The sequence below is a fragment of the Mustela lutreola genome, chromosome 9, assembly GCF_030435805.1.
Source record: "Mustela lutreola isolate mMusLut2 chromosome 9, mMusLut2.pri, whole genome shotgun sequence".
NCBI classification, from domain to species: Eukaryota; Metazoa; Chordata; class Mammalia; order Carnivora; family Mustelidae; genus Mustela; species Mustela lutreola.
The window spans coordinates 29,883,910-29,903,087 of NC_081298.1; the positions used below are offsets into that span (position 1 = coordinate 29,883,910).

The 19,178-nt window shown below is 52.6% G+C and overlaps 1 protein-coding gene across 2 annotated transcripts; it reads right to left on the reverse strand.

Moving 5' to 3' along the window:
- Nucleotides 1-44: 44 nt before the first annotated feature.
- Nucleotides 45-13,267, reverse strand: ADISSP (adipose secreted signaling protein). Of its 2 annotated transcripts, none has more exons than XM_059133834.1 (6): nt 13,115-13,267; nt 6,221-6,337; nt 4,683-4,825; nt 1,925-2,063; nt 925-1,047; nt 45-697 (listed from the first exon to the last, which is right to left on the reverse strand). In XM_059133834.1, the coding sequence occupies exons 2-6, from the start codon at nt 6,237-6,239 to the stop codon at nt 597-599; spliced, it is 525 nt and encodes a 174-aa protein (XP_058989817.1). In that variant the 5' UTR covers nt 6,240-6,337; nt 13,115-13,267; the 3' UTR covers nt 45-596. The 2 variants fall into 2 exon arrangements, with proteins under 2 accessions (XP_058989817.1, XP_058989818.1); XM_059133835.1 differs by lacking the exon at nt 13,115-13,267 and adding an exon at nt 12,686-12,769.
- Nucleotides 13,268-19,178: the final 5,911 nt, after the last annotated feature.

The following is a 19,178-nucleotide window of genomic DNA, read 5'->3' on the forward strand; positions in this document are numbered from 1 at the left end:
CTGGGTGTTCTCAGAGCCCTGGAGAACAAACATTGGCGAGCCTCTGGTATCCACTGAAAGTTTTATTTCTTTAGGGTTTTATCCCAATCAGTCCTTTAAAAACCAAGTAACAGACCTGGGGGTTAGGACATGGGGGCTGTGCCTCCCTCCGACTGAGCTCGGCCAGCAGTAGGAAAGAGGGAGGGGGCACAGGACGGCAGAAGCCAGACAGCAGCAGCAATAACGGGAGTGACCACGGCGTCACAGAGCCAGCTCCCTCCTCTCCCAAGCCCTGGCTACAGCCCCTATGGCTTGGGGTGGGGGGAGGGCAGAACCCACCCCAGGCCCCTCCTTCCCCTCCTCAGATAGCCTCCCTGGGGGCTCAACCCAATTCATCCAGCAGGAGACTGAGGCACACGGAGAGGAGGAAGTGGGAGAGGAGGACACAGGAGAGGCAGGGAGGTGGCACAATGAAGGCAGAGGTGAGAGGCCCCTGGACACCCCACCCCCGCCCCCACCCCGGGGAGGGGTGAGGAAGCCACACCATCACACAGCATTCGGGGAGATGAGGTGGGGTTTAAGGCTGTGGGGCCCCAAGGCGCGCAGGGCCGCAGGCCTCAGTCGAAGCCATGCCAGTCGCTGTGCTCGGAGTCGTATTCTAGCTCAGCACCCACGCACTTGACCCCATCAAGCAGCATGGGTGTGCCATGGTGTCGGTCTGCAAGGCAGGTGACAGATCAGAATGCCGGGCTGGCCGCTGGCCCCACCCACTCTTAGGAGACCCCCCACCCTTTCCTCTAGGCTCTGCTAGGAGAGTCAGGAGAAAGGCACCTGCGAACCCTAGGCCAGGGTAAGGACACCTTTTTCAGACAGGGAGACCGGAAAGCCCTTGCAGCCAAGCTGGCACCCCCCTCCCATAGCCAGACCCAAGGCTCGCTAGCTCACCCATGACGCGCGCCTGCACTGTCACTCGCACGCAGGTGCCGGTGCCTCCTTCACAGGCTAGCAGCATCTCCTCCTTGAGGACACCCTCCTTGTGTGCCGAGTACTCACACTTGACGCTGTAACCTGCCCAGGTCATCAGCACCTCCATGGTCTCCCCCCCACCTCACCCCACCCAGCACTTACTGGCCTCAACCTGCCACCAAGACTGGCCACCTCCTCCAAAGGAGCGAGGACAGCCCAGGACCTATCCCCCGCCATCCCCAGGGCTGTGCAAACAGGCCTTGGAAACTTCCCACTCTTCACTGAGCTCTATATGCCTCCAACCTGTGGACAACCCCATTAGGGCTCCAAAGGTCAAACTCAGGTTTCCAGGAGGAGGGCCCGCTGATTCCCCAAAAAGGCAGACAGGGAGAGGGGGTGATGGGGAAGAGGCACAGGGCAAGCCCTCAGCAGATCAGGTGGCAAGAGGTAAAGGCCTGAGGGAGCTTGCCAAATCCCCGCAGGGGCAAGGTCTTGAAGAGGAAGTCAGGGAACATGAAACTGAAGCTGGGGTGTCAGCATACTATGAAACTGACACCCTAGCCTTTGGGGGAGGGGCAGGGGAGGGTGAAGCAGCCCCAAGTCCAAAGCCTGTGACTGACAGGTGCTAGGATGTAGCTGCCCAAGATTCCTGGGGCTCTGGCAGATTTTTCTTGAGGGACAGGCAGGAGGGAGAGCTGGAGGCCCAGAGCCCATCCTTACTGAGGGAACTACCATGTGATGCACAGGCACAGGCCGGTAGTGCGAGCCCATGGACTTCTGTCCAGGAACAAGGCCTGGGGTATGGGACCTGCCAAGATGCAACACTTCGAGCCTGTAAAAAGGCCTCATGTCCCCCAACTTCTGAACTGCCCATCCACCCTGGAAGGGGGAGAGGACGCACCCCATGCACTCACCCCCACTCCCACCCAGGCCCCGCTGGAGGACAGCAGGCCTCCAGCACCCTGAGCAGGGGACACACCTTCTGGGATGGGCAGGACGCTGAGGAGCTTGAGGTGTAGGCTGGGGACTGGAGCTTCTCGGACATCCTTGCTCAGCCTGAGCACTGGGGGCAGAGTGAAGGTAATCTCATACCTGTGCAGGATCTTCAGGAAGCCAACCTGTAGCAAGAAGACAGGGGAAGAGAGGGAAGCACCTTCACTCTCAGCCTTCCCCAGGGCCTGGCAGCTCCTTCCACCTAGGATCCTGTGAGCCCCTGTACCTGCTGCTTTAGGGATCCCAGAGGGGGAACTAACTCCCTCCAGCACTCCAGCCTGGCCACACCCCAAGCCCAGTGGCTCCAAGCCCTTTGCCTGAGGACCTCATCCCTCCAGCTTGCTACTCAACATCTATTTCATGGGCCCCACAGTATATGGTGGCCCATTTTATAGATGAGGACATGGAAGCCAGACAATGACTGGTGGGGACACCACACAGTGTGGCCTGGGTAAAGCCCTCCCGAGGCCTCTTAGCCACTCCTGCCACCTGTGGCACATAGCAAGCACCTGGCATTGCCCATAAGGGGAAGTTCAAAGTCCCACAAGATGGCCATTCACCTGGCCCCACCCCTGCCAGCACCTGCCAAGAACCAACAGCCTGGGGTCAGGGACACTGGTCCTCTCATCACTCACATGGAGATAATGGGCAACACAGATTGCACGGGAAGGAGGAGACAGAATTAGAAAAACAGACACAAGGGCGCCTGGGTGGCTCAGTGGGTTAAGCCTCTGCCTTCAGCTCAGGTCATGATTTCAGGGTCCTGGGATAGAGTCCCGCATCGGGCTCTCTGCTCAGCAGGGAGCCTGCTTCCTCCTCTCTCTCTCTCTCTGCCTGCCTCTCTGCCTACTTGTGATCTCTGTCTGTCAAATAAATAAATAAATAAATAAAATCTTTAAAAAAAAAAAAAAAAGAAAGAAAAACAGACACAAGACTATCTGTGTCAGTCTCCAGCTGGCCCACCGGCACCTGAACGTGGATGTCTGCCTACCACTCAAAGGCTCAGTGTGCCCAGAGCCCCAACTCCGGGCCCAAGCCATTTCCGTTGTTCATACACAGTGACTGGCAAGCAGTGCCCCCTGAAACAGATGCCAACCTTGCTAAGTCCAGTCGCGTACTGGGACACAAGCTGGGGTGGCTGCTGAACAGGCAGGCTAGCCAGAGTGCAGTCTGTGGGGTGCGGAGGTTCATGTGCTCACAGTGGCAAGGGTCGGACAGTCCAGGCCTCAGGGGCTTGTTAGGACTCGATGCGGGAAGCACTTAGCTCAGCGGGATAGACATCACCACATGATAAAGGTCAGCCCAGGGGCTCCCACACTCTGCAGGTGGAGGACACATTTCTCAAGAGGCCTTTCTGGCTGTCCTGCCAATGGTGACCCTGTGGTCCAGCTGCACCAACTACAGAATCTTCCAGAGGAACTCTTAGAAATGTTCAAAAAACACTCGTTGCTGCTCCATTTAAGTAAAAAATAGAAACGTTCATAATATCAGGAATAGGGAACCAGCTAAATCAATGATGATATACTTAATGGAATTATCAGGCAGTTTGAAAATCTCGTAGAAAATTATTTACTGACCTAGACAGGAGATGGTTCACAAGCAAGAAACAGCATGTCTGTTGTGATACCAACTTTTTGTTTTTGGAAATGAAGCAAAAAAAAAAAAAAAAAAAAGAGTCCTGGAATGGCACACATCAAAATATTAACTATTAACTGTGGTTGTTGTCTGGACAGTATGATTGTATGCACTCTTAAATTTCTTTACAGTTTTCTCTAGCTTCCAGATTTTCCCTAGTGGACGTCAATGGATTTTGCAGGGGGGGGTAGGGGGAGAGGGAGCTATTCTTTCAAGTTTTGGTTCCTTCCGTTAATTCCCTGGACGAAGGTGCTAGCTGTAGGAAAAGAGTGAGGATTTTACAGTTGGGCAGAAATGATGAATCTGGGCCCCTCCTCAGGGAGGCCCCGAAGGACCAGATGCCCTCCCCTTGGCTGGGGCATTCCCACTCATCTCCAGAGCTCTGGCTTACTGTCCAACCTAAGGGCCTCATTCCCTGTTTTGCCACCAATGCTGTCCCCTTCAGACACTTCCTCCTGCCCCTCCCAAGTGGATGTGGTATCTGCCGGTGCCCCACAGTCAGAGAAGCCATGATGGAGGGTGTGTGAGACGGGACTCCCACCAGGAGACCACAGGGTGATAAGAAGACACTAAAACCGCAGAGAGCCTAAAGCCACCAGAGGTTTGGCAAAGGGGGGTGATGGAAGTCACACCCTGTCATCAGCAAAATTATGTGTCACACCTGTATGTGAGATGTGTGTATGTGTATGTCACACACATTCTTTCACCTCATGCTTGCACCAACTCAGTGGGGTGTGAACGGTCTTCATCTCAGAGAAGAGGAAACTAAGGTGACCTGCCCAAGGTCCCAGTGCCAGAACAGCAGGCCTGGACCTGAACCCAGGCCTTGGGCACCTCAGGCTTGAACACCACCTTCCACCACTGCTCTTGGGGTGACACTGATGACAACAGCTCTGTCCCACTTTGTTGGAGTAACGTCCTAAAGGCACTCATTTCGTTGCAGTCTTGCCACCTTCCACTTTACAGACAGGGAAACCAAGGCCCAGGGAGGGACCAAGATGTGCCTCGGAAGCCCACTTAAAGGAAATGAAACAAACAGGCCCAGGAAGCCAGGCAAGGCTAGGCAAAGGCCAAGGGAGCAAGGCGGATGGTGGGGGGAGGGCCCATACCTTGACCAGAAAGCTGCTGTCACTCTCCTGGGTGACCATGACCACAGAGTCATGCAGCTTCTCGTCAAAGTGGACATGGCTCTGGGAGCCTTCTGCATCATGGCCTGCTGCAAAGCGGATACTCCGGACTCTGGGCTTGTTGCCTGGGAAGAGAAAGAGGAGAAGGCTCCAGGAGCTGCTGGCTTCCTCTACCCCCAGGAGACGACTCCCCCATGTCACCCCATGCCTCCCCCACCCCCTACAACTGCCCTTGACATCACTCAGCAGCCACTGGGTGGGCTCCTTTCAGGGCTAAGCCACATCCTAATGGATATTGGAGGTCATGAGGCTTAAGACCCTCTACCTTTCCAGTCCTCCCACAAAATATAAGCACCCTGAGGATGGGTGCGTCAGGGATTAGCTAGTATGACCCCTTACTTAGAGGAGATGAGGCAGTCCTGCAGACTCTCAGCAAGCCCCAGCAGACTCAGCCCCAGGCCTTGGGTTCCAGGTCTATCAGTGCCAAGGCCCCTGCCTGCCCCTCCTGATGACCCCAACCTGAGAGAGGAGGGGGCAGGGACTGGAGCAGGCTCTATGAGACCTTTCTGGAGGTGGAAGAAACAAAGGGGGCCAAAAAACACACTGAGCCCACCTAGAAGAGGCTCTAAACCTCATCCCTGATCACCAGCAAGGAAGACAGAGTTACCCAGGGGAGCCTCCCAGACCCCTCCCAGAGACACCCTACCCTCCTCTACTTAACCACCCCCCCCCCCAAAAAAGACACACGCACACACAAGGCCATCAGCTGTTCCTAGCTGGGTCCGGTTCTCCGAGGCCTGGAGGCAGGGAGTTGAGACAGGCAGAGCAGTTGGAGCTGGGGGGACGGCCTGGGCTGGGGGAGGCGCATGTTCCCATAAACAGGACCCCAATCCTCTCTGGCCCACAGCCACAGCTTTTGGGCCTCCCAAGACCTCTGCCCAGAGCCCTTTTGGTGGGACAAGGCCAGGCCTGGCTTGGTCTGAGGAGGCAGGAGGGGGCAGCCTGACCCCTCCCCACATTTCCTGCTGAGCCCCCACCCAGAACTGACCCTCAAATTTTACCTGGCCTCCCTTGCCTGAAACGCTTGAAGAGCCTTTCTGGACCCTGAAAGAAACCCAAATTCCCTTCTGGGGCCTCCTGGGGCCCTACCTACCCCGTCAGCCTCAGGGCTCACCCCAAGGCTCTAATGCCCTCCAGTCCCCACAGCAGAACAGGGAAGCTGGAACATGGGGACTGGACGGCAGACACCCCCATAAACCCGCACACCAGGGAGCCAGCTGGAGTCTCTGGTTCCCTGCTAAGGCTTGGGTGAGCGCCGGGACCCAGCACAAACACTGGTATAATTACACTGATGTAATGTAATTCACTCAGACATGCGCACGCGCGCGCGCGCGCGCGCGCACACACACACACACACACACACACACACAGCTGATGCAGGCCCCACATGCAACAAGAACCCTCCCGCCAGGGCCCACTGGAAGACTGGTGCAAACCCTGCCCAGCCGGAAGGCACTCACCCTTGTTGGCTGCAGCCATGGATGCCCTCCCTGCCACGGGTTAAGAGATGCAGCTCCTGCCAGGCACCGCCGCTCAAGCGCAGCAGCCTCCCATGCTCCGGGGACACCAGCAGGAGCCTGAAGGGTGGGGAGTCAGGAGGGCAAGGGTCAAGGCCACCCAGGGGCCCATGGTTGGTGGAAAGCAAAGCAGAGACCTCCCTTCAGGGGAAGACACTAAGACCCAACCCCCTGCTTTCAACAGCCAAGGGCTGCCTATATCCTCTCGCATGGGGGGGCTTCTGCCCCCACTCCCCACAATCCCCAAGAGCCCTCATGCCTGCCTGATGCCCTACTGACCCAGAGCCTTGCCAGCATGTGCCGAACTGCAACTTCTGGGTGCCAAAGCGCCACTACACAACCCACCCGAAGCTGGCAGGAAGGACAGCTTGGAAAGGAAAGGGACATGACTGGCACTTTTCAGAGGCCACTTCTCATGCTGCTAATCTCAGGGGCTCTCCCCTCCAGCAGCCAGACACCACATTATTCAGGTTATACACCCAGTGCAGCTGGGTCAGGATGCTTGATCCAGAGTAAGAATGGGGGCCCCCCCCGCATAAGATGGGCTCTTGGAGCTTCCCTCCAGGTGATGGCTCAGGGCCGGGGGAAGGGGCTGCCCCATGGCAATGCAACATTTGGCCTCTGGCCTGATTTTCTGGGCTGGCTTAGCTCCCCCTGGGCAGCCACAGGGCAGGGGCAGCAGGAGGCATCTCCAGGAAGCCTGTGTGAGCAGCCTGGCCCTTGATGGTCCATCTAATAAGCATCAAGAAAAAGAATGAGTCCAACTAATGGAAACAGATGGAATACATAAAATTGGAACATTCACAGAGATTACAGAAAGAGAAACCAAAATAAACAAACCCAAACCCTCATTTGTCACCACTGACAGTAGCAATACCCTAAGTCTTCACTCTGAAAATTTGGTAATAAGGATGGGTGGCTGGGTCAAGCCGTCAGGGTAAACACCCAACTCTTGCTTGCTTACTGCTCAGGGTGGGATCTCAGGGTCGTGAGATCAGAGTCCTGAGTCAGACTCTGCATTCAGTGCAGAGTCTGCTGGTGTCCCTCTCCCTTCCCCTCTGCCCTCCACGCCCCCACATGCCCCCACACGCAGGAGCTCTCTCTCTCTAAAATAAACACATAAATAAAATCTTAAAAAAGAAAGAAAGAAAATTGGCAACAAAGGGAAATCATTCAGCCTGCCTCTTAGCCTTTCAGGTAACTAAATCATCTGACTACGGTTAAAGGAAAACCCTTCTTTACAGAAGAATTCTCACTATTCAACAACAAAAGAAAAAACAAATGCTAAACAATTCTGCAACCACCAAAGAAACAAAAGCTGGAGGCAGGGAGGCAGGGGAATCTCGACCCTGAGGGCAAAGGTCGACAGAAGCAGGTACTCACAGATGCCCAGTGCCCCACCGACACTTCAGGGGACCGAAACAAGTGTGCAACAGAGGATGTGGTGACACACACTTGTCAATCTCCTGTCACTCCCAGTGGGACAACCTAACACACAGAGGCTTCCTGAGGGGAGGGGGCATGAAGTCACAGCATCACGGACGAGGGGGTCCTACCTAAAATGTCTGACCTGGATCTAAGGAAACCCCTAGCTTCTGGCTTATTGAAAACGCTGAGGTGAGTGACATCTCTGAGGAGATGACTCCTGGGGAAAGCAACAAAACAAACCCAGAGGCCAGAATGTTCTACAGGGCAACTGACCCATCATTTTGGTTTTTCCCCCAAACTGCAAGAAAAATAAAGGAGCAGCAGTTGGTCTAGATAGGGGCTGGCCGAGTGCAGCCTGAGGCGGCCGCCTGTTTTCTGTAATATTACTGGAACACAACTGCACTCATTTGTTTACGTGGTGTCTAAAACTGCTTTTGCACTAAAGCAAAGCTACTTTGAGTAGTTGCAGAGACCACATGGCCTGCAAAATCTAAAATATTTACTGTCTGGCCCTTGACAGAAAAAGTTTGCCAACCACTGCTCTAAATTAACACACAAAGAGACCAAGAAGCAAGGGGACTCAATGGGACAGCTGACCTGGTTTTTTCCACCACATCAGCTACAAGGTGAAAAATAAATGCGGGGGGGGGGGGGGGGGTCTTTAAAAAAAAAAAAAAGAAGAAGGATGTTTAGGGGATGTTTGGGAATGGGAAATGTGAATAGGACATTCACATGGATCTTAGATGGTGACATTAAGAAACAAAAGCAGGGGTGCCTGGGTGGCTCAGTTGTTAAGCATCTGCCTTAGGCTCAGGTCATGATCTCAAGGTCCCAGGATCGAGCCCCACATTGGGCTCCCTGCTCAAAGGGAAGACTGCTTCTCCCTCTCCCACTCCTTCTGCTTGTGTTCCCTCTCTTGCTGGGTCTCTCTCTGTCAAATAAATAAATAAGATCTTTTAAAAAAAGAAAGAAAAGCTAATCTTGTTAGGTGAAATAATGGAATTGTATCGTATAGACACATATGCCCTTATTTTCCAGAGATGTCCGCTGAAGTATTTGAATGACTTTGGCTAATTCAGGGAAAGAAAAGAAACCACATGGTGGCCTCACAGTTGGGGGCTGGGCCTGTAAAGGACATGACCTCGAGGTCTCTTAGGTACCAAGCTGCCCTTGGGAGCAGGTCTCAACTTCCTTTTCACTTCCCAGTGTGAGATAAGCCCACCCAGCCCCAAACGCCTCATGGGCATGGTAAACACCTCAAGTACCAAGAGTCCCCAGGTAGGAGGCCTAGGAAGGTACAGAGAAAGGCAAGGTTTGGGTCTCAGGTCCCAGGCCAGCACCTGCTCCACCATCCTCCACCCCAACTGTTGAAAACTAGCTCCAGGCCACAGTCCAGGGAAGGGAACTGTGCCCTGATTTATCTCTGCTCAGGGCCAATCTGGGGTCAGTCCCAGAAGGGCACCCCCTTAGCCCTGGAATGCTCAGCTTATCCCCAGAGAGCCTGGCCCTTGAAGAGAAGCCTCTCCCAACCCACCCACTCCAGCCATCCCCTGAAGCAGTGGATTCAGGACAAGTGAAAAATGACCAAACACAGGGAGCAGAGGCTTCCCCAGCCACATGGGAATGAAAGACCAATGTCCACAAGGTCCCTGCCACTGCAGCACCCAAGATACTACCTGAGGCCCAGGTGAAACTCTTAACCTGTGGCTGGTGGGCAAAGGCTCCAGGGCACTCCTTCCCCAAATATTCTGACCCAGGACTTGCAGGACCCCCCTCTCTGTCTTTGCCACCAAGCCACTGCCCATTGGCTGCCTGTGTCATTCAGGCCCTCCCTTTAACCAGGAATAATCTCCTGTCCCCCACCCCATACCTTAGCCTCAGTCCCCCTCCTATCCCAAGACAGACCTGAAAATCTTTAAAAGGATCCCCCCTTTGCCCCCTCTGGGATCACTTCATGTTCCCCACCTTACCAGGGCAGTGACTATGTTTTTGCCAAACTCTGTGTCCCCAGGACCCGGACCAGCACCTGGCAGGGAGCAGCTGTGTCTGGTTTGTATTTGTTCAATGAATGAATGACCAAACTAAGGGAAACCCAAGGATGCCCCTTGGCTGGCACTCTAGGTAGGTGTGACATGTCAAAGCCAGTGACTCGACACAGGAAGCTCTCAAAAAGAGGAACTCCCCACCCCACTCTCTTAGCCAACTCTTGCCCCAAGAGGGTACCCCCTCCCCCCATCTCACAGAATGCAGCCTCCCGCTGGGCATTATTCTGGCCTTGCCACAATCTGTTACTCCCCTTGAGATGGAATGCCCACTGAGGGCAAGACCAGCCTCAGCGTCTCACAGTCTCACACACTGCCCGGAGCTCAGTACAGAGCAGGCATTCAGGCACGCCCGTAACCCTTGGGCAGTGAGAACACTGAGATGGAAGGCAAGTGACTTAAAGGGCCCAGAGGAGGCTGGAAAAAACAAGCTTCCTTTCTCAGCAGAGAGCCCTGTCAGTTGCCATCCCCTGGGAGCCAGACTCTCATCCAAACACAATTCCTCATCAGAGGCAAGAAGAGAGGGTATCCACTTTCCCCTGCTGCAGCCATGTCCACAGGAACTCCCCTGGAGACCCCAGGCCTCCTGCCATGCCAGCCAAGTCCTGAATGCAGCCCAAGCTGCACAGCCCCCCAGAGACAGCAGGGCCATGGTCAGGAGCATGGGCTCCAGAGCCCGGCAGTCTTGGTTCACATTCAGGCAGCATGGGAAGTTACTTCGAATCTCTGTGCCTCAGTTTCCTCCTCTGTGCCACAAGAATAAGCCATGACCTCTTCCTCTGAGGGTTCGGTGTAGCTAACACCTAAAGCTCTGACACCACTCTCCACTCCGCCCTCATCTTTGCAAAAGCAAACCCCAAAGGCCCGGTTTCTGAAGCAACAGCAATTTCAGGGCAGCACTGGTAAAGAGGCTCTTCAGGCTAATCCTGGAACAGTCACGAATGGCCCTCAGAGGGGAGCCCCAGGGACTTCAGGCTTCTCAGAAAACAGCTCAAGGATTCAGGGGCTACCCTCCCCCTTCCCTTTTCCTGCCTTCCTCCTCCCCCACTCCCAGGCCAGCAGGGTCCCCCAGGGATTGCCAGAGAGCAGACTGCTGAGAGTCTGTCCCCTTCAAACAGAGAAAGAGGTAAAAGGAGCATATATTGTGAGAAATGCCCCCACCCCAACAACAAAAACGAAAGGAACCCCCTCCCCAGCATAGCTGGGCTATCAACAGATCACCACGGACAGTCACAGGATGCAGAGGGCTGGAAAGCTGGAACAAGGGCCCTGGGGGCTTCTCTGGCTCTCAGCTACTCTCAGAAAAATTGAAAGAACCTTCTCTCTGGGAGACAGAGAGCTGAGGTCCCTCGAAGCTTCAGAGAGAAAGACTGTTTCAAGGTTACCCTATCCAGGGCAGGGCTCAGCCAGGCCCAGAGAACTTCTGGCATGAGAAGGCCCAAGAATATGGCAAGTGAACAAACAGATGGACCAATGGAGTTACACAGAAACCCAGGGTTCTCAGCGCCCTAGACTCTGGCCCCAAGGCTCCAGACTGGAGGGAGGGCCAAGACAGTCTGTCTGTGGTGAAGTGCAGCTCCAGAACATGCCACCTTGGCCCCCCATCCCACAGCTGCACCCCTATACCACCTCCCTGCCCCGTAAGCAGCCCCCAGATAGATCCCAGATCACAGGCACCACAGGGCCAGCCCCAGCTCGTCCTCTGCTTTGTGGCTGGGGGCACGGCCCCAAACCCTTGAGGCCTCATTTCTCATTCATTCCTCCAGCTCCATTCTCAACCTGTTCAAGGACTTCCTGAGCCACAAAACTCCATAACCTTCCACTCTCTCTGACTCTGCTGTCCACCTCCCCATAGCCCAGGGCTAAATCCTGGCTTAAGCACTCAGTCCAGCAGCACTGTCCAGTCTCCCATTAAAGCTCAAGCTTGTAGGGGCACCTGGGTGGCTCCATGGGTTAAGTGTCTGCCTTGAGCTCCCGTCATGATCTCAGGGTCCTGGGATCAAGCCCCCTATCGTGCTCCCTGCTCTGCAGGGAGTGTTTCTCCCTCTCCTGTCTCTCTCTCTCAAAATAAATACGTAAAATCTTAAAAAAAAAAAAAAAAAAAATCCAGCTTATAAACAGGGTTCCCACTGAGACCACACTGACCTGCTGACCCCAGAACCTGACATAGGTCTGGGCACAGAGTGAGGGGACTGCATACCTAGAACAAGGCCTGAAAAGGCAAAACTGGATGTCAGGTTTGTTTGTGGCAGTTTTACATCTACTCTCTCTGGATGTGACTCCAATTCCTCCTCCCTCCACAGGCCCAAAGTGCAAGGATAAGTACGGTGTTCTCTTTGTCACAAGCAGGGGTCAACTGGGGAAGAGACTCCCACTATCCCACACCCTCTCCCCAAAATGTCCATTCCCTCCTCAAAACCTCCCATCCTCCATGCCTCAGCTTGAGGGTCCTTAGACCCCTCCAGCCTCCAGATTGCCTGTCCCACCCCGGTCTTGCCCTCAGCCCGTCACCTGAAGGCCCCAAGAAGTAGAGGCCAGGCCAGGTCTAGGGGATGGCACCTGCCCCTGACCTTCTTCAGCTCCCTGGGAAGAGAAATGCCCTACCCCCACTTGCCAGCGAGAAGATTCAAGAGGAAAGGCAACCCAAGGATTCTCTTCTCAGTCTAGCAGGGTTCCAAGTCCAGAATCTAAATAAAACCCCTTCTGCTGTGGTGATGGGGAGGCGCTGGCCAAGTCCCCAAAGGCATCAAGGGCCCAGATTTAGGACCCTGTCCTCTCATGCCTCCATTCCTGTGGGTGTGGTGCCTCATCACCGCCCCTTTCTTATCTTCTAGGGGAACAGATGCAGGTAGACGCTCCCCCTCCATCACACCCCTCCTGGGCTTCTAGGCTGCAGCTCTGTCCCCTAGAGATAATCCTGTGCCCTCCCCACCTTCACCTCTGCTGACGCAGGAGTCTCAGGAGCCCGCACTCCCCGACATCACCGACCTCCTCCCCGAAGGCGTCCAGGCAGGAGAGGCTCAGAGGCTATTTGTCCAAGGTCACACGTTGAGGCGGTGACAATAGCGGGGGTGGGGAGGGGAATGCTGACGGTGCTGACCCCATTACGCCCCCGCCCTAACTGTGTCACACGTGCCCCCGACAGTGCGCCGCGGAAAATATCCCCGCTCCACCACCTAACGGTCACCCGCGGCTTCCGGGCTGACATTTCCCCAGCTCAGATGCCACGGAGCACTCCCGGGTGCTGCTCCAGTGCGGAGCCACCTCCCCAGCTCCGTGGGCTCCCAGTTACCAACTGCCTAGGACCGGAGGGGACCTCAGCGAACGGGGCGGAACCGGGAGATGTCTGGAGGAGAAGCAGTCTCACCGTGCAGGGCGCACCCCGGGACCGCTCGGGCAGGGTCCACCGCGGCGGCAGCCGTGGCGGTCGCGGCGGCTGCGGGGGCTCAACGCCGAGCACGAGGAAAGATCCCCGCGCCGCCACCGCCGCCTCCCGCCTCACGGGCACGCCCCCCACCCCCGCCCATTGGCCGGCCGAGGGGGTGGGGCGAGGACGCTTCCGACCAATAAGCGGGCGCCAGAGAACCGCCAACAGGCGTTGCGCCACTGTGTCATATGCAAGGGGCCCGCGGCTGCGCCAGGCCAGCCCACACCCACCCACGGCTCGGCGAGTTCTCGCGATGAAGGCAGCCCGGCCGCCCGCTGTGGCCCGCCGCCAGTGTGGGCCAGAAAGGGGAGAGGGAAGGAGGAGCATCTAGAGTAGTCCCCGCCTGCGTTCCAACTTCAGCTGTGGAGTTTGCCCTCCCGCCGGGCCCCAATTCGGAAGGGGGCTCTCCTGGCTTTTGTTTCCTAGAGCGGCCGTAAGTCCGAACTCAGAGATAGTGGGGCACCTAAAGGTCGCCTTTCTCCTTTCTCCCTAGGCTTCCAAGCCCGCATCGACAAGCCCATCGATATGGGCATCACTAGGTCTTGTTTCGCAGCTGAGGAACCCGCCATCCTTCCCACTCGGCGACCCCCGGGTTTCAGCCTCTTCCCCTTCCACCCATCCCCCCTCCTTGGAGGAAGCGCTCTCGCGCTGACTCGAAACGCGTCCTGGGAGCCCGGCCGGCCCGAATAAGCATCAGAACAAAGAAGGCAGGCGGGATGAACCTAGGGGGACCACATCTTCTGCTTCTGGTCTCCATGGAGGCGGTCGCCATGACAGCGGGAGGCGCCCCGCTCAGCGCAGCGGCGTGGTTTGTGGGCACCTGCACAAGAGCCCGGGAGCGAGAGGCGTGGCCCTAGGGTCTTTAAGAGTTCCAGCCGTGGCTCAGCCAGGCGCCTGGCTGTCCTTGAACAACAGTCCCCCTCCTCCATTTCGCAGTCTGTTACAGGGTCCCTAAACTGCGTGCGGGGAACTGTCCGTTGCACGAGGTTCCCGTCTCCCAATCGGTGTAACCATGGGAGAGATGGTTTGGCAGGGCTGAGGGTCGAGAAGGACCTCCAATGTCGCCGCCTTTTGGGGAACCGCCAAGGCTCGTATCCTCCCCGCTGGATCCCTATGGTCCCTAACCTATCCCATGGTGTCTGGTCTCCTCACTGTTGACAAATTAATCTTTCTAAGCTATTGTTTCCATCACACCTTCCTCTGCTCCAAAGCCTCCGTGTGCTGGGACTGTGTCCAGCAGAGCTTCACAAACTTTTTAGAAGCATTTTTGGGTGATTGGTGCGCACTCTGGCGTTTGAGATGCTGCCCTCCAGCGTGGGCACTGAGAGATTTCCACATCCTGATCCCAGACCATCCGCTTCTGTCAGATGCTTTCTAACTACCCAAACCCACAATTCCATGTGCCCCACTATCCTCTCCCCCCCCCCCCAAAAAAAAGTGCATTCCCATGTCTATTCTTCAGCCTCTGAAGTTGGCAGACAGTCGGGCCCAAAGCAGGCTGCAGATCTATCTTGTTTAGCCCACACGGGGCTTTTTTTAAGATTCTAATTCTTCCTCATCTCCTCTTTTTCTTCCTCCTCTCCCTTTTTCTCCTCTCCTCTTTCTCTTTTTCCTCTTCCCCCTCTTTCCCTTCTTATTCCCTTTTGAAATATCAGAAGCTCTAACTGCGTGGGCTCACATTATAGCCTGGGACCAGAGACTGGCACATTCACCTTGTTGTTGTGCCCGCCAATCCCTATTTTCTCACATTGATTTTACCTTCTGGGTCTGTGTAGGCATTGATTTCCTGATGCCCTCCTTATGCTATCTTTCTACGTCAAATGTCCTTCCCACTCTCCTCTCATAGGCAAAATTCACCCTCCCTTCAAGACCAAGTGAAGGCCTGCCTTTATTATGTCTTTCTAGACAACTCTCCTCAAAACTCACTCCAGGGTTGGCTCTTTAAAACATAGAGACTAGGGGCGCCTGGGTGGCTCAGTCGGTTAAAGCCTCTGCTCAGGTCATGATCCCAAGGTCCTGGGATCGAGCCCTGCATCCGGCTCTCTGCTCAGCAGGGAGTCTGCTTCCTCCTCTTTCTCTGCCTGCCTCTCTGCCTACTTGTGATCTCTGTCTGTCAAAAAAATAAATAAAATCTTAAAAATAAATAAATAAATAAAACATAGAGACTAGCTGCTAACTGGGCATTGCCTGGGGCCATTTCCTAATGGTCAATTCCTTTATTTTTTAATAAGATTTTATTTATTTATTTGACTGAGAGAGAGACAGGGAGAGAGGGAACACAAGCAGGGGGAGGGGCAGAGGGAGAAGAAGGCTTCCCTCTGAGAGGGAGCCGGATGCGGGCTTGATGCGGGGCTCAATTCGGGATTCGATCCCAGGACCCTGGGATCATGACCTGAGCCGAAGACAGACGCTTAACATCTGAAATGATGATCAAGTTGCTGTGCTAGGCTCTGGAATCACAGGTACTCACAGTTCAGGATAGGAAGTACACCACGAAAAAAGAGCTGTGGTTTCTTGTCCCTGCCAAACACTCATACTCCTAGGTGCTGGACAGTCTCACTGACTAGCCAATTGGAAGGACCTGCAATACAGAGCTGTTCATGCCTGGGGAGACTACAGGTTCCCAGGGAAGGCCCCAAAGCCACAGTAATTGCAGATGGTTCTGGAAAGTTTCCAAGAGAAAATGTGATTCTTTGTGCCAGGAGGAAGCTAGATTAGATGGTATGTGGCTGCCCCATTGCAGTTCAGTGTGTCTGTGTACCAAGAAGAGATGCTAAACATCAGAGTGGTGCCCAGGCCTTTCTGGGCCTTTCTCTGCAGAGGGGCTTAACAGAGCTTTGAGGGAAGCCACAGGCCCCCTGGAGATTGCGGCAGTACCGGAAGGAATTAAGAACAACTCCAGTTTAGGAGAACAGACTGAACACCTGTAAAACATCTATTCCAGCTCCAAACATGTGGTATTATGGACTCTATTCTTTTTAATAAAAATTGGACAACAGTAACCTTGTTGGAAAACTTCCAGACAGTATCCAATAAAGCTGAAAATGCCAACGCTTTGACCCAGCAATCCACAGGTTTGGTTACATACCAAAAGATAGGTATACAAATATTCATGCTGGCACCATCGGTAAGAACCCCAAACTGAAGCTGACCCAAGTGTCCATCAACAATAGAATGAATTTTTTAAAATACTGTGGCTTATATATAAGCAATAGGATGGCTTATTATATAGCAATGACGAAGAACAGCCTCTACTGATACATGCAACAACTTGAATGATTCTCACAGACGATATTGAGCAAAAGAAGCCCTGGCCCATAATAGTATGAACTGTATTGTATATTCTAGTACCTGTCTTCATAAGCATCCATATGTATTTCTCCCGAGTATATACTGAGGAATGAAATTGCTGGAACACAGCTGGGGCTATAATGTACAACTTTCTTGTATAATGTGTCAACTTAGCTATGGTGAACTACATTTCCCAGAATTCCTTTCCAAGCAGAGTGGGCCACAACAGACATTTTTACAGGAGATTTGGAGGGTGGAAGAAAAGCAGCGGCTGTATCCGTACACTTGCAAAATCTGGACAGGAGGTTTGCAACCCAGGAACTTTGTTGCTGATTGCTGGCACACATCGTTGACCTGGGATAACAGGCTGGCACCTACTCCCCCTTTCCCCAGATCCTCCTTCAGCTTCTTTGACTCCTGGGCCAGATAACAGAGGGCACCCTCCTCTCCTACAGGACACACACATCAAGTTTGGAGGTAGTGGGAACCAACACGAGTTCTAGTGTGCCATCAAAGGTTCCAGCTTATGCTCATGGATTCCAGCTTGTCCTTTCTCTCCCCCACTTTATATCCATCTTTCCTTCCCAATGGCCTGACTTGGGGACTTATAAGCTCCACCATCATATGTAAAACAACAGTATTACAGAGACTGTTTAATAGTTACCCAAAGCCAAATTCCTGTAACAAATGCTTTTTGCTTCTCCAATTAAACCCAAACGAATACAATAGCATAGGCATATGTTTAATTTCATATGAAACTGCCAAACTGTTTCCTGAAATGGTTGTACTCATACTCCATCAGCAGAGTAAAAGAGTTCCAGTTGCCTCACATCCTCATCAATATAAAAATTAGCAGTTTTGTAAAAATATGACACTGTGCAAACCAAAGCAGGGCAATGGGCCATCACTCTTCAGCCTCTGCTCTGAACCATGCCCTTGTGGAAGAAATTTTGCAATATCAAGATCACAAATGCACATATTCTTCATCCTAACAAACCCAGTTCTGGCATTGGTCATGCAGATATGCTTGCAAAGAATACTGAACTATGAATGTATGAGGTTTTTCACTTTTACATTATTGCTACTAATAACAGAAGGTTAGAAACAACTTTAATGTCCAAATAGAGGACTGATTAATTACATTTTGTACAGACAATAGAATTTTATATGGATTTAAAAACAGGAAATTTTCAATGTATTAGTATAGAAAAATCTTGTATTAGTTGAGATTCTCTGGAGAAACTAAGGGGAGATGATATAGAGACAGATGGTATAGGTGATACAGATAGAGATTTATAAGAAGTAATTAGCTCATGTGATGACTGAAGCTGCCAGGTTGCAAGATCTACAGAATGAGTCAGCAAACTGGAAACTAGGAGAGTCATATCCAAAGGCTGACAGGCTCAGGACACAGGAAGAATTGATATCTCAGAGTCTATAGGCAGGGGAAAAAGGCAAATCCTAGTTCAAAGGCCATCAAGAAGAAGAAATTTTCTCTTACTCAGGGAAGAGACATCCTTTTTATTATTTTCAGGTCTTCAACTGATTGAATGAGGCCCACCCACATGAAGATGAGCAATCTGCTTTACTCAGTCTATTTTTCAATTTAAACGCCAGCCTCATCTGAAAACACCCTCACGGAATGTTTGACTAAATTATGGGCATCCTGTGGCCCAGTTAAGTTGGCATATAACACTGGCTATCACATATCTATAAGAGATCATATTGAATGGAAATCAAGACACAGAACAGCATGGGTAATATGCTTCCCCTTTATGGTAAGAAAAAAAAAAAAAAGGAGGATGCAGAATAACAATAAATATGCATATTTGCTTGTATTCACAAAAAGACATTCTGGCAGAATGTACAAAAACTAAAGATAAAAAAGTTAAGCCTATTGAAGTTGTGTGGGCACCAAGGAGACATTTTACTTTTTATGTGTGTCTTAATTATGTGTATTTTATCTGTTTAAAACATTGAGTAACAAAAAATTTTAAGTACCACTTTGCATGCATTCTTCTCTTCTAGGATTGTGAACACCAGGGGAGACAAATCATGTTTTATATTCATCTTTGTGTTCCTGGCATTTAGTATATCGTATGCACTAAATAAACATTAGAGGAATGAATGAATTAATGAATGATCCAGAAGAGATCAGATTTCATGTGGGTCAGAAAGTGAAGAAGAGTGTGAGGATCAGTGGGGGAGAGATATGACAATGGCTGTCAGAGGGGAAGTTTGGGGAACAAGAGGGATGTTTCCAGAAGAGTTATAGGATTATAATGTGTGATATAACCCACTTTCATATTTATTCCCAAGAAACATTCAATAAAATTCTCCATTGTTTTGGAAACTTAATTTGTAGGGTGTCAAACATGATTTTAGACTCAGGCATATGTGGATACTAGGAACAGCTGGGGTCAGGGGAGGAACTCAGGGAAGAGGAACCTCCAGGACTTGGCCCAGCCTCTGCCATGGAGGGAGCTAGCAAACTCTTGAGAGGGTGACTCCTGCCACAAAACCTGTATTCTGGGCCCACTGTGTCCCTGTCAGGCAGATCCATGCCCTACCCCACTTCCTGGTCCCCAAGCCCCTCTACACACCATTCCTACCAGCTCCACATACAGGAGTCTACAGGTGTGCTCCATGACAATGGATTCAGAGAACAAAACTCTGGAGACTCAAGACAAACTATAGCAGAATAATAGTGCTA